The following is a 15,754-nucleotide window of genomic DNA, read 5'->3' as shown; positions in this document are numbered from 1 at the left end:
GTTGTAGTCCAAAACAAACAGATCTCTCTCTTTTATTATCTGACTCCCTTCTCCTTCTCTCTCTTATTCACACACAGAGAGACACACGGAGTAGATTGCCTCTGAACTAGGAGAACCCTGATTTTTTAAATTGTCTGAAAAACCTTCACATAAAGAAAATGAACCTTCTGAGGCCAGGTGGAACTGAAATGGTCTGTATCTGTCTGATGCCATTACAGCATATTAAAAATAACTTAATATAGGAAGCTGAATTAGGCTGAAGTTTGGTGAATTTGTAACAGAAGATGCTAATGGCCATTTTGTTTAAAAACTTGTTACTGTTTACAGAATAGGCAGCATTACATACACACTTTAAAAGGGCAAACTTCTTTTTTTGGAAACCTTCCCAATTGTTACTTTTGAAACATACCCTTTCTATATATTCATAATGAGAAGAGTTTTTCATCTTGGCAAAGGCAGCTGTACTTTAGGAACCAAAGAAATGGATCAGCTGTATTGTTTAATGGGAACCTGACAGTGTTGCAACAACACTGTGAGGAATCCGCTTTTGGAGTATCTCTTGACAGGAAACTGCTGCTACTTTTCTAGGTCTTCAGGAGATAATTTAAGGGAGGGATGAACAAAGTTTGGCTCTCCAAATATTATTGGACTGCAGCTACTAGTAGCTGTAGCCAGGATAGACAGTGGTGAGAAATGCTGGGAACTGCAGTCTAATACATCTGAAGGGCCATACTTTGCCTAACCCTTTCCTGGGGGAATATTTTGGGATCACACGGCATCTTTAATGGTGACTTCATTACTCCCGTGTTAGGACCATTTGTTACTCCTGTAGCGTTGCCATTCTGCCGTCAGGTGGTTCCACACAGAGATAATATGCAGCTATTTTATCCAGAATCGGCTATTCCAAACTTTTTCAGTCCCAATGAACTCAGCAAGTACCCCAGATTGTTCATTAAATTCTTTTAACCTTTTTATTGCTTCCTGTTAAGTGCTAGTAGAAGACTGATTATCCTTTTACTTGTTCCTTTGTTATCTCATAATTGCCCCTTGATACCTGTTCCTATGAGGAAAGAAGGAGGCGTTACTTGCTGGTTTCCTCTGATTTTTTTAAAAAATGTGTTACTTTCGCACAACCATAAATGAGTGAAAAATCCATAAAGCACACTCCATTTAAGACTTAGTCATCAGTAATGGTGTTGTGACATTCAACAAGCAACAATAAAATGGCAAAATGCACAAGCTGGAAGATCTTAAATAAAGGCACAATAGACCACAGTGGAAAATTTCAGAAGCGACTAGCTAGTTCACACTGGAGAAACTGGCGCTGCATTTACCTTGCAGAAACTATTTTTGTGCAGATAGAAATATAAGTAGGTTATCAACAACAACAAACCCCCCCACACACGCACACACATATATAATACACCACAGCAGGTTCGCCTCAGGGTTGTCATAAGTTAGAAATAACTTGAAGGCACACAGTGAAAATTCTATTAAAGTATTTTAAATGTTCATTACAAGACAAAGTATGCCAGCAGAAATGGAGGATAACTTATATACAACTGTACCAATGTCCTGGTTTATTTTGTTATATTTTGTACCAAATTTTATACCACTGGCCATCTTAAATAAATAGTCCTAGAAAAATTGTGTGTGTGTGTGTGCCTTCAAGCTGTCAGTTGACTTATAGCTACCCCATGAATTTCACAGGTTTTCTTAGGCAAAGAATACTCAGTGGTGGTTTTGCCCATTCCTTCCTCTGAAATATAACCTACAGCAGCTGGTATTTGCTGACAGTCTCCCATGCAAGTACTAACTAGAGCTGGCCCTGCTTAGCTTCTAAGAGCAGCTGGGATCTGGTGCCTTTGGGGTATTTAGCCTGGCCCGGGAAAATCTCTTTTTTCTATCATTTTCAAGTTTCATCTCTTCCTATGTAATGGGAATGATAGTGACCCTGAGGCTAACTCATATACTTATATAGGACTAAGAGGAAAGAGCGTGATCGACTATTTTATTCTTTCTCAAGCAGCACGCTTATGGTATATTAATTTTAAAGTTTTGGTTAGGCCTGAGAGTGACCATATGCCAATTCAATTACTTTTGATGCCACCGTTTACTCCCATCTCTCCTAGAAATAAAATGCCAGGATTCTCTGAAAATATGATCCCCCTAGGGGACAAAAGGCTTAGATGGAATGGGAAAATTAACGAAAATGTGAATAGCTTCCTAATGTCTCCAGGGATGCTTATGTTAAGAGACCTCCTTATGTCAAACCAAGACCCCTTGGAAACCTTGGATAAAATAGTCCAAGAAATCCAGCCTTTTTTGGTAAGCACTAATCCCACATGCTCTACCAACAAGTATAATCATGGTTGGTTTGACAGCCAATGTGCCTTTCAGAAGTGCATCTCAGCAAGATCTATAAAGAAGCTAAGAGAGGAAGATTCCTCAGAGAATTATATGTGTTATCTTCATCATCAAAGGGAGTATAAAAACTTACTTAGGGGAAAAAATAATTCACATGACAGTCTTGGTTGGACTTATGTCAGGCCCTCGTGGAGAAGAACCCCCCAAGATTTTGGTCCCTAGTGAATAAAGGGACTAGAAATCCTCAAGGATTACCACTAATCAGATCACCTCCTCTCAATGGCAAGACCATTTTTCTGGCCTCTTTTCCCATCCTTGCCATGATATAACACAGAGTCCCTCCACCAGATTGGATACATCTCTATTTTCCTGTTGTCCCGCTTGGGATCCAGTAACCATCAATGAAGTTAATTCTTTGATTAAATCTCTCCCTAATAATAAAGCACCAGGAGAAGACATGCTTCCCAGTGAACTATTCAGATCAAATCTAAACTGGTGGGCTCCACCTCTTGCTTCATTATTTACTTATATAAATCAGTATGGCAAAATTCCTCAGAGGTGGGGTGTGAGTATTGTAATACCTACTCATAAAAAGGGCTCTATGGCCAATCCTAAAAACTTTAGACCTATCAGCGTATTGAATATCATCTCTAAACTCTATGCAAGATACCTGTTAGGCAAATTAGAGGTCTGGGCTATGGAAAATGACATTTTTGCAGAAGAACAAGCCGGGTTTAGGAAGGGTAAATCTACACTAGATCAATGTTTTGTTTTACACCATGTGGTTCAAAAATATTCCCAAAAAGATAGAAAATAACTTTTCACTGCTTTTGTTGATTTTACTTCTGCTTTTGACGTCGACCAGATCGACTCTGGTCAAAGTTAGCGGCGACAAACATTGATAGAAGACTGCTTCTTCTGATTCAAATGTTACATCATAATACTACCATCAGGGTTCAACTTGGGGCAAATGGGGTTCTATCCGATAGCATCCCCACAGATAGAGGTGTATGCCAGGGTTGTCTTCTGGCACCTTTTTTATTTAATTTTTATATTAATGATGTCGTCCAGGCCTTAACAGAATCAAAACTTCCCCCAGCTACTATTCAGGATGTTAAACTTTCAGTGTTGTTATATGCCGACGATATTGTTCTGATTTCAGTCACCTTAATCGGAATGTGCAGACTCTTAAAGAAGCTAAGTGAATACTGTACAAAGGAAATGTTAATAGTCAATCACTCTAAAACCAAAGTTGTGGTTTTTGGTCAAAAAAAAACTTCATCGGTGGAGCCTTGAAGCAAAATCTATTGATCAGCAATCCTATTACAGTTGCTTGGGTTTAAGATTTCAATCTAATTTGTCATGGAAAACTCATTTTGTTGCTACTAAGCTAAAATCATCCCTCTCTATAAATTCTCGGTTGAAATTCCATAGACTTCAAGGAGGTCACTTAGTAGCACCTACTATCAAGGTTTATCAAAGAAAAATTGTTCCTCGGTTATTATATGGAGCAGAAATTTGGGGATACAACAGTGTCTCAAATTTAGAAACTGTTCAGAACTTATTTTTAAGATCCCTGTTGGCTGTCCCTAAGTGTATCCCTGTCTCTTTTCTGAGAACTGAAACAGGCCAAACTACTCTCCAAGCTGTTACACATACCGCTCTTGCCTTCTACTGGCTAAAGTTGTTATCCATGAGTGATTCCAGGCTCCCCAAAAAAGTTTTTTAGAACAAATATCTGTTAACTCTCCAAACTCCTGGGTATCTATAGTTAGAACAATATTGCAGAGCTCTGAAATTAATGTGGATTCACTTCCAAATTATGCCACCCATAGAGTCAAGCAACTGATTAAAGAGAAAATTTATCTTGCTTCCAAATGGGCTGATCTTCTTTCAGTCTTGAACTCTTCTTTTTCTTTTTGGTACCCATTGTACAAGACTTCGTTTGGGTTAGAGCATTACTTTATTAATCTTACTCTGGCCCCTGCTAGAAAAGCATTTACAGCCCTATTTGATGGGCAGATATAATAACACTCCTGTCCATCTAAGACTATGTATCTGCAAAACCAGGGAAGTGGAGAATATCGAACATTACCTTTTACATTGTCCTCTGTGTATATCTCCTAGACAAAGGTTTCTTGAATGTATTTTAAAATCCCTTTTCGATAGATCTTGCTTTCAGCAGATTTGTGTCCTTTTGGCCGGCAACAATGTTTTTGTTTCTTCTATAGCAGCAAAATTTGATTTAGCTGCTAGCAAGATTAGAATCAGTTTTCTTGATCGGAATGACGGCTAGAACCATTCTAGTTTTATGTTTTTATTATTTTATCATTTATGATCTATTATTGTTTTTTGTTGTTGATGATGATGATGGGTCTCTTACTAATTTTACCATGTTGTTTTATTTGCGGTTTTTATGCCTTGGTTTTTTTAATACTGTTTTTGTATTTACTGTTTGGATCTATTTTATATTGTGACAGCTTTTAGATTTTAATAATAAACTTCTATTCTATAAAAAATAAATGCAAATATAAGAGGGAGTTAGCTGTAGAGAAAGTTATGTTATTACAACAGAGTTAAACAAATTATAAGCAGTAGACTACCTTAGTGCATACAGGACAGATTGCATGGCAAACATGGCTCTCTTCTCCTACTGTTCCACTGTCTCCAGCATCTCCTGTGTGAGGTGGCTCCCTTGGTGTACCCATTGCCAGGGCCAGTCTTAACAGTAATCAGCATGGTGGAATAAACCCGAAACATGAGAAAAGGAAATCTGTGTAGGAGAATGGGCAAATTTCATTTAACTCTGAACTGGGTAAAGCTATGTAATTTGTACTTAGGTAATTTTTTTAATATGATTTTTACAGAACGTCGATACTGGGGTTCTGATCTTCAGCTTCCAACGATGGCATTTGAAGAGGTGTTGCATAGTGATGAAAGTGCATACAAATGGTTGGTTACCCTTAAAAAAGTGGGAATTGTGCTGTTAACAGGTGCTGCTAATAGACAGGGAGAGGTGCTGAAACTTGGGCAACGGATTGGATTCCTCCGTCTGACTTTTTATGGGTGAGTTAAAGATTTATGTATTTGTGACTTTCAGTTCTATAATGTAGTAGACATTTCAGGAAACAGCACCATTAGTTTATTTCTGCAGGGAAGTTATATTACTGTAATTTACGTTAGTGATACTAAAGCAACCCAAGAAGATTCAAGTTGCAAAAAATATTTCAGGCCAATTTATGGGTACCTTCAAATATAACTTGAGATGGGTCAGCTTTTTATTTTGTTGTTTATTTACCTTTCCACCAACTCCAGTACAATAGCAAAGGTGTTGAAAAAATAATTCAGGAAAAAGCTCCAGTAGTGCTAATGCACATTAATTATGTTTAATATGTTTTCATTTATTTAAATTATTTTTATGTTTTAAACTGTTTGTTTTGATTTTACTTGTATGCTATCCTGAGATATATACTGTATATGGCAGGGTAGAAGTAAATAAATAATTAGTAAATAAATGTGCTTTATTGGTCAAGGAGGCCAGGGTTCCCTCTTCTAGTTCAATTAGTAGATGTTTTTGCCAGTGCAAAGAGATAACTGATATAATACTGGTGCTTGTTGAAGAATTAGCTTCATTGAAACCAGTATTATATCTGGACCCTCACTGGTTGAGACCACTTGGAAAATGAGTGCACTGAATTATGACTGGAGGGTTATTCTTCTCTGGTACAGGATGAGTGTCCTCTATCTGAAATCCTTGGACTAAAGGCATTTTGGATTTTGGTATTTTTCAAATTTTGGAATATTTGCATATACAAATTGAGATACCTTAGGGATGGGACCCACTTCTAAACATGAAATTCATTTGTGTTTCATATACAATTAGCCCTTTGTATTCATGGGGGATCCATTCTGGAACCCTCCCCATGCTTGTTTTGAATGACAGCTTGTCACGACTATTCTGGTGCAGCTGCATGTACACATTGCCATAATGCTCAAATCTGCGGCTGGCAAGAAGCAACTGCACACCTTATGGAAACATAACCTGATGGTAATTTTATGCACAATATTTTTTTAACAATTTTGTTCATAAAACAAAGTTTGTATACATTGAACCATCAGAAAATGAAGGTGTCACTATCGCAGCCACCCATGTGCATAATTTTGAATTCTGGAATATTTTAGATTCCAGAATTCCAGAGAAGGGAAATGCAAACTGTAATAGGAACAATATCGGAATTGTGTTGTTTCTGAATGCAAAACATTGATGACATGTCACGGGAGGTGTTTAAATGTTGGTTATGGATGCATGGTATGATATTGCATGAAGTTAAGATTAGAGACATCTTAGATATTCTACACAAAGATTTACTAAAAGGTGTTTACCAGGACACATTAAGGAGACAAATGGCTGCCTTAGCATTTAAATTGGAAAATACGGTGTTAGCAGTTCATTTCTCCAGTTCATTTCCCCAGTTCAAGAGAGTGCTTGGGATGCAACACTGAAGATTTCCCACATGGGATTTGCCATTTTATGAAGGACATCTGAATCGAGATCTTGTGAAGATGCCAATACTTGTTTATCCAAGTGTTTTTGTTATTTCAAACAGCTATACTGTCCAGGATTTCATGACTAGGATCAGTCCGATAGGACTGAAACCAGTTTAAATTAATGAAACAAGGCCTTCAAGGAACACAATAACCATTGCCTGTCATCGTTTTTGCTAAAGAGAAACTGCAGATTGTCAGACTGAGAGGAAGACTCTTCCACACAAGAAAGTGATGAAGATAAAAGTATTATCATTTGATAATTAAAGCTGGTTCATCCCTAATAATGCTAATCACAGCTTTGTAACTGTAGCCTATTCAGTTGTCATATTTCCCCCTCTTGACCCAATCAGTGGTTCTCTGTGAATTTTCAAATAGCTTTTCCTGCTGTTCCTTACTTTGCCTCCCTTGTACTGTCTGAGAAGCACTTGGCTTGAAACCCAAAGCAGCCTGGCCTAATCCCTTGGATGTCTGTCTCCTGCTTGCATGGGGTCTTGCATAAATCCCAAAGCTACCTTGTCTTTTTGTTGCAACACAAATGTACATCCACCATCAAAATATGCATTAAAATTCTGTTGATTGATCCTCTCCTGTGACTTGAAAAGGAGACAGGCATGAAATACATTCCACAGTTAAACATTACTATGTGTAATGATGCCACATCTGTCCCTTATTGGTTTTACTTTAGTCTCAAAAGGAAAAAAAAATTCAAGACATCCCGGGGCTTTCAATCAACAAAGGCTCTTATTTTATTTTATTTTATTTTATTTTATTTTATTTTATTTTATTTTATTTTATTTTATTGTTCCTGATTTTTCCTCATAGAAGAAGAGCCCCAGTTAAATAAATGTCTGCTTTGAGCACCTCTTCAGAAGTTAACAATGAGAGAAACAAATGAGTATCTCTCTTCCTTTGTCTAAAACTATTTAAATAAATAGAAGGGGGGTACAAAATATTCCAGCCCTTGGCTTGAAGATTTACATTCCTTCCAGATTAGAACACAGAAGTAACAGCGATTGTTTACTTCCCGCTGATAATGTTTTTGTGCAAGGCCTCCTGGAAATTATATTTGTGTATGCAGTGTTGGATAAGCACAACACAATAAGAGTGGGAGGAGTATGTCCAGCTAAGTGGTTAACTGAAAGGTTAATAATGAATAAAAGAGATCCTGTGCTCTGATTAGTCACTAATGAAGAGTGAAAGAGTAACAATTTCAGTCAAGTAATAAGTAAATAATTGAAATAAAACAATAATCTTCATTTTATTAAACTGAAATTGACATTAATAATAATAATAATAATAATAATAATAATAATAATGGGATGCTCCCATTTCCAGCCTATACAAAAATTATCTCAAAAACAGAAAATTCATCCTTTTTAGGACAACAATGAATGCATACAGTACTCTCTTATTGCATTTCCTGTTATTGCTAATTTTTAAAGTTGCATTGTTAGATGCATTAGCAAATGTCTAGAAAGGGGATTTTAGACTTGCAACTGGACAAAGCAACTGTATATATTTAATGTTTTTAGAAAGGCAAGGAGATAACTGAATTACATTTACAAATACTCATGTTAATCTGATTCAGAACAATGTGGAACTGTAATAAAAGTTATAGTTACATGAGGTTGCAGATAATGATAAGATCTGTTAACTTAGCTTCTAGATACATGATGGACTCAGTACATTGCACAGATAATAAAACTGGTTCTTGGAGATTACTGTACCCCACCGTTCCAAAGACTCAAGTCCAAAAGAAATTGTGAAATACTGAGTTTGCATTCTAGCAGAGACAGGGACAGCTTTTCATAAATTGGGTGTGCTGTTTATCATTTTTCCAAATTCTACAGCATGCAAATTAGAAACAGGATGGAGTAGATAAAGTAGGGACTCTGGAAGCCAAGATGAGCAAATTGAGACTAATGTACTTTGGCCACATCATAAGAAGGCATGACTCATTAGAACAGACAATGATGATAGAGAGGAAGACTACACACAAGATGAATAGACTCAATTAGGGAGATCGTGAGCATAAGTCTACAAGATTTAAGCAGAGCAGTAGAGTACAGAGGTACCCCGGGTTACGAATTTAATTCGTTCCGCCGCCGCTTTCGTAACCCGAAATACTTCGCAAGCCGAAAAACCCATAGGCGCTAATGGGGAAAAGCCGCGATTTCGTGTGAAATAGCGCCGAAAAGCACCAAAATTTTCTTCGTAACCCGAAATAACCTTCGTAACCCGGAACAGTTATTTCCTATGGGATTTTTTCGTATCCCGGAAATTTCGTAACGTGGGTATTTCGTATCCCGGGGTACCACTGTATAGGGGTACTTAGAGATGTCTCATTCACAGGGTTGCCATATGTTGGGGATGACTCAAGGGCAGTTAACAACAACAAACATGGCTATCAGTTATCAACCTAATAAATATTTTGGTTCATTCATAATTCGGGTTTAGCTGAAAAAGAAGGTGTTATGGTTCTGGCCAATGCACATTCCTTAATTCCAGTTCACATGACATTTAAATTTAGAATTCATCATGTAAAACAATAATTTGAACAATACCCCTGTCGTTCCCATGTCCCTACTTTTGCATGTTCTTGAGTTTGTCATCTCCTCCGCTGTCATATGTGTTCCTACTGTTCAGTTGGCTGGGCCCTTTTGACTTTAGTTCTGATTTTCCTAATTTTATGTCATATTGTCGTTTTCTGATTTCCTACCCCAGGTTTAGATTCACAGAATAATTTTTATTTTAAATTTATTCCTACTTCATTGTACATTCTTCTCTCTGTGTATCTCTCACTCTTTCTGACTGTATTGTACATGTAGACCACATACATCATGCTTTTTTGTGGTATTTCACATACATGTTCTTTGTCCATCCCTTTACTGCTATAACTTGTTTGTCCACTCAGGTCTTGTCACAAAGAGGGAGCAGGTTAGAGGGCAATCTCTGTCTAAATTTTCCAAGCCCAGCGATTGAAAACAGCAGAGATTAGAAACCTGTGCAAATCCAAAATACTGGTTTTCTTTTGGGTTGTCATTCTGATTCTGGGCTAGCCAATGAGTCTTTGACATGAGATGTTTTGTCTTTTCATTGAACCATTTTTCCGAGCCTCATTTTTCCTCCCAAGTTCTTTTCTGTTAGTTCTATTTCTATTTGTTTTTGTTACAGTTTTATTGTTGTTGTTCAGGTGTGGTTTGTCACACATACATATGCTGAGTGTTTATACACATCTACAAACTGTTCAGGTAGCCTGCTCTTGCTTTCTCCTTATGTGAGCAGACATAGAAGCAAATGGCTGCCTGAAGATTTTCATTTGAAAATATGAACAGAACTGAAGTATATTGGTTGCAGAGGCACACAGAAAGGCCCCATACCACTGAGTTCTTTTTGGTTTAGGACCTGCCATGTCACAGTTCCCTGGTTTGTTTATACTAGTTCCATTGCTTTTATGTATTTATTTTATTTCATTTATATCCTGCCTGTCTGCCAAAAAAAAAAGGGCACTCAAGGCAGCTCAGAGTAATAACGATGAAATAAAAATTGGATTGAGACATAATTAAAAACACATAAATAAAAAAGAAGCACTGAGCCAGTTAAAATACTTTTAGCAGTTACCCAATTTAAATGCCAAAGACTTGTCTGGATTTTTTTTTAAGGGTCTTTGCCTTCCAACAGAAAGACAACTGAAAGAGGGCCTGCCTAGTGGCTCTCAGCAGTGATCTCCAGAGGCTTGAAGCAGACACTGATAAAGTCCTTCCTCACATCCTCACTAAACATGGTGGGGGAGCTGAGAGAATATAGCTTAGTCTCATGTCAGAGATATTTTTGTATCATAACCAACCTTTGGAATATCACCTGGAAATAAATCAGGAGCCAGTTATAGTGTCATTAACAAATAAGTCCACAAAACGACCCAGTGAGAGTTTCATTCATAAAGGGGGGGGGGGGGGTCAATTTATTTATTGAGAGTATGTATTATTCCAGTATATTGTAGTCATGTAAGCTACCTTGATTGCTGCAGCAGAAAGGCAGGGTATAAGAATAATGTTCATTCATTCATTCATTCATTCATTTGGCTGATAAGGAGAATAGCATGGCTGGCAAGGCAAGGCAAGGCAAGTCAGGTCCTTTCCCTCTAAGAACCCCTCAGGTGAGGGTCGAATGCCAACCATGTTACTACGCAGTATGTGGTAGTAGCATTTTGGGCACTCGAAGTGGAACCTAACATGGCTTTGCATGGGGTAACCCAGAAAAATGCTTGCATCTCTTTTTAATTGTATATCTGGGTCCTAGGAAATTTCTTCTAGAAGAACAAGCTGACATTGAAGCCACATGGTATATTATTATTATTATTATTAACCTTTATTTATGAAGCGCTGTAAATTTACACAGCGCTGTACATGCAATCTTTTTAGTTAGACGGTTCCCTGCCCTCAGGCTTACAATCTAAAAAGACATGACACAGAAGGAGAAGGGAGTGGTGGAGGGAAAGGGTAAGAGGTCCAGCAGTTCCTCTCAACCTTTCATCTTCCCTTGAAACCAAGGCCCTGAGTTTACTTAGCAAGGACTGAAGAATGGTTGTTTACCTTTAAAGAGCCTGTACATGACCAACTGATGCCTAGCCTATAGTGAAAACTTCTGACAATCTTGTTTATGGAATTTTCCCAGTACATGCACTTTGCTGTAGTGACTTTGAAACCTTGACACTTCAATATAGTTTATATATGAGCTCAGGGCTTCCATTCTGTTCGAAATATGGTTCGTCAGGGTGGGAGACAGAAATGCATTTTTTTACCCAATAAAGTTGTCTCCTTGTTTCGTCTGAATAGCCTTCTAATCCTGGTGAGGCTAAAAGAAGCAGTTCCACATTACACCCTTAGCCATGATGATTGTCTGAAAGGTCCAGCAGCTGAATTGCCAACAGAGTACTGGGGAAGAATCTGGGAAGATTCAACAAGTGGACCAGTAAATCCATACCTGTCAACAACCCACTAACCATAGTAGCAGAGTTCTTGAATCTCATGGCATAGCCCTTCTTTTGCAATTAAATGACAACAGAAACTGATGTGCACACAGATGAATTATTTTTTCTAAATATATTCTTAACTAGGAGGAAGCTCACTTTCCACTGCTGCACAGACTAGAACATGAACCAATGGATTCTAACTGCAAGAAAACAGATTCCGCCTAAACATTAGAAATAACTTCTTGAGTTGTTATAGATTGGAGTAGACTGCCTTAGAGGGTAGTGGACTCTCATTTTTTGGAAATTTTTAAACAGAGACTGGATGGCCATCTGCCAGGAATGCTTTGATTGTGTATTCCTGCATGACAGTGGGTTGGATTAGATGGCCCTTGTGTTCCCTTCCAGCTCTTGGTACTTTAAAGCAGGTATTTTGAACAATGGCAGTTTTAATTTTCTGTGCCTGTGGGCATTTAATGTGCAACCAATACAGTATGTACATAGCTAGTGTTATCTGTAGAGTACCTACACAGTGTATACTTAAGTGTGGTAAACAGTCATTTTCTTGTCCCAGGGAATTCTCAGTAAAGTCATTCTGTGAGAGGGACACAGTCTGTGAGTCTCTGTCTCCCAGATCAGGGTATTTGGAGAGTATGCTATCATCATGTACAGATGGATGGAGAAGAAGCTACAACCTGAGGGTAGTGCAGACCAGGGGAAGGGAAAGTACATTTCTTCTTCGTGGTCTCTGCGAATCATACAAATGGGTTGTACTGCGCCTGCGCAGTGCCTTCGGAAACTTCTGGAATCACTAAGCAAAGTACACTTTGCAACATGTTGAAACTTTTTGGCGGTAACCCCGCCCATCCCCTATAAAACCTCCGTTCCCGCTCTTTTCCCCAGTTCCTTTTTTCCGCCGCGTTAGCTGCCAGTAGGAACTTCGCTCTCTGTCTCAGTTAGGAATCACTGGAAAAAAATTGACTCGGACCGTTTTTTGACTCTTCTCTGGCTTGCCCTTGACATTGAGAAACTGGAGCGTGTCCAAAGGAGGGCGACAAAAATGGTGAAAGGTCTGGAAACCATGCCCTATGAGGAACGACTTAGGGAGCTGGGGATGTTTAGCCTGGAGAAAAGAAGATTAAGAGGTGATATGATCGCCCTGTTTAAATATTTGAAGGGATGTCATATTGAAGAGGGAGCAAGCTTGTTTTCTGCTGCTCCAGAGAACAGGACCCGGAACAATGGATGCAAGCTGCAGGAAAAGAGATTCCACCTGAACATTAGGAGGAACTTCCTGACAGTTAGGGCTGTTCGAAAATGGAATGCACTCCCTCGGAGGGTGATAGAGTCTCCTTCCTTGGAGGTCTTTAAACAGAGGCTGGATGGCCATCTGTCAGGGATGCTTTGATTTGGATTTCCTGCATGGCAGGGGGTTGGACTGGATGGCCCTAGTGGTCTCTTCCAACTCTATGATTCTATGATTCTATGATTTGGCTTAGACCCGGGACTGTTTTTGACCTCGTGATTTGTCTCTCCCTCGGCTTTTTCTTCCTCGCTCGTTGCCAACCGGACCGCCTGACTTCGCTTCGGATCATGCCATCGGTGCCTTTTAAAAAGTGCTCCATTTGTGGGGGTAAGATTCCCGGCCAGGATCCCCATTCAGCCTGCCTTTTCTGTCTAGGGGAGACTCACGTTCCGGCTTCTTGCGCCTTGTGCAAGTCCCTAACCCCCCAAGCGAGGAAAAATCGGGAGACCAGATTGAAGGCCGCGATTTACACCAAGGTCTTCACTTCGGGGGCAATGTCTTCTGTAGGAGCTTCGTCTTCTACCGCGACCCCCCTACCCACCCTCACGGAGGCTCCAACCCAGTCACCATCGGCGACCCGCGCTATGGAGGTCCCATCTGAGCCCCAGGGCCCATCTGAAGAGGTCTCCCGACCCCCGAAGAAAGATAAAAAGGACAAACATAAGAAGGCCCCCAAGGAGAGCCGGGACGTCGACAAGGACTCGAGCGCCCATAAGGGTTCTGCCTCGAGGTCCTCTGTCCGAAGGCACCCACTTCCTCCACTTCGAAGTCAGGTTCCACTTCGAGGCCGTCGTCTACCAAGACCCTGACGTCTCCGGCAGCGGGCAAGTCTCCAACACAGACGGGAACCTCTACTTCATCTAAGAGACCCCGTTCTTCCTCTTTAGATGGTGACCATCACGCGTCAAAACAACGCCATTCTTTGGAACGTGACCAGAAGGGCTCTCCCCAAGTCCGTTCAGACATCGTCCACAGGCGCTCGGATACCGACCGCAGACCGTCGGACACCGACTCCCGTCCATCAGATCCGCGCCTGGCGGCCAAAAGGGCAAAAAGCTCGACCTCCAAGACTCATGACACCAGTACCAGCCGTTTGGACCGTCCCCTCGATTTGGCTTTGGGGTCCCGGCCTTTACCCACCTTCCGTCACACTTCTGATGATGCCGCCCAACTCCTCTTGGAACCTGCTTCCCCTGCTGGCTCCGGGGATGAGCGCCGCTCTCCTACTCCGATGCCCACTCGTACACGTCGGGTGGTCTCACCATCTCCACCCAGAGATCCGGAGCCTGACTACTATTATGACTCAGAGACCGGCAGGTACTATAGACTAGTTCCTCAGGAGGATGTCGAGTCCTTCCTCGAGCACCGAGACCGGAGGCCCAGGCCGAGAGCCTCTTCTAGACCCTCCAGAGTCCAGGGTGTCAGCGTTTTCACCCCATCGCGCGGAAGCTATCGCCGATCCGGAGGTCGTCAACCTTGAATCAGACGAGGAGGCATCTTCTCAGGCCTGTTACCGCCCAAGAGGTGACTCACTCTCGTCCCGAGACGACGACTACCAGTCGGTCAACCAGGACTTTGCCCAGCCCGGTGCAGTTTCCCCGTCCGACGACGTCCGAACCTTCGCGGAGCATGTCATTAAAATGAGCAATGCTCTGGACATTAAGATCTCCCAGACCGAGGAGGAAGCATCGGACCCGATCGAGAGACGAGTCCACGGTAGGCTACCTACCCCACCAGCAATACCCCTCCTTCCCTCATTGGAGAAGTTGGCCAGACGCTCTTGGGAGGCTCCTGCTTCGACGGCATCCAACAATAGGAAGGTCGAGTCCCTCTATAGAATCTCACCGACCAATCCATCATGGCTGTTTGGTCACCCTAAGCAAAACTCAGCAATCATAGAGGGCTCTCAACGTTCATCCACCCCGAAGGCCTCCCTGATGCCCTCCGACAAGGAGGCCAAGAAAATTGACGCCTTGGCTAAGAAGGCTTACTTCTCTTCGGCACTGGGCATGAGGGTAGCCAATTACAACGCATGCATGGGTGCCTACATCCAGTGGCTCATGGAGAAAGTCTCCCCTCTCATACCGGACTTGCCCGACGAGTCCCAGGCTATCCTTTCGGAGGTTCGTGACGAGGCCCACTCGATTGGAGGATGGCTCATCACCTCAGCCAGGCATACCACTGACTGTTCTGCAAAATCCATGGCGGCTGCCATAGCACTCCGCAGACACGCCTGGCTAAGGTCTTCGGACTTAAACCAGAATGCTCGTTCTACCATCGAGCACATGCCTTTCGATGAGGACGGCCTCTTCCATCGCGAGACCGACGAGAAGCTCAATTTCAAATACAGAATGAGGACCGCGGCAAAGAAACACGGTATGTCCTCTTTCCCCCAATCGTCTTCTCGCAAGCGCTTCACTGCGGTACGCCAGTGGTATGGTCAAGGCCAAAGACCCTATCAGCAAGACCGACCTTTCCAGCGCCAGGATCAGTCCAGGCAGCGCTTTCCGTCCCAGTCTTCCTCCTCCTCGGGCCGTCGATCGGGCCCAAGTATAAAAAGAACT

General features: G+C 41.2%; 1 protein-coding gene across 3 annotated transcripts in view; it reads left to right on the top strand.

Moving 5' to 3' along the window:
• Nucleotides 1-15,754, top strand: part of BBOX1 (gamma-butyrobetaine hydroxylase 1) — a 65,530-nt gene that overhangs the window by 31,872 nt on the left and 17,904 nt on the right. For all 3 annotated transcript variants that reach the window (XM_042446406.1, XM_042446416.1, XM_042446397.1), the window contains exon 4: nt 5,235-5,433. In XM_042446406.1, the coding sequence (XP_042302340.1) occupies nt 5,235-5,433 (199 nt within the window). The remainder of the gene's footprint in view (nt 1-5,234; nt 5,434-15,754) is intronic.

The sequence above is a fragment of the Sceloporus undulatus genome, chromosome 1 (genome assembly GCF_019175285.1).
Source record: "Sceloporus undulatus isolate JIND9_A2432 ecotype Alabama chromosome 1, SceUnd_v1.1, whole genome shotgun sequence".
NCBI lineage: Eukaryota > Metazoa > Chordata > Lepidosauria > Squamata > Phrynosomatidae > Sceloporus > Sceloporus undulatus.
Note: the sequence above shows the minus strand (reverse complement) of the source record. Positions and strands in the feature narration are given on the sequence as shown.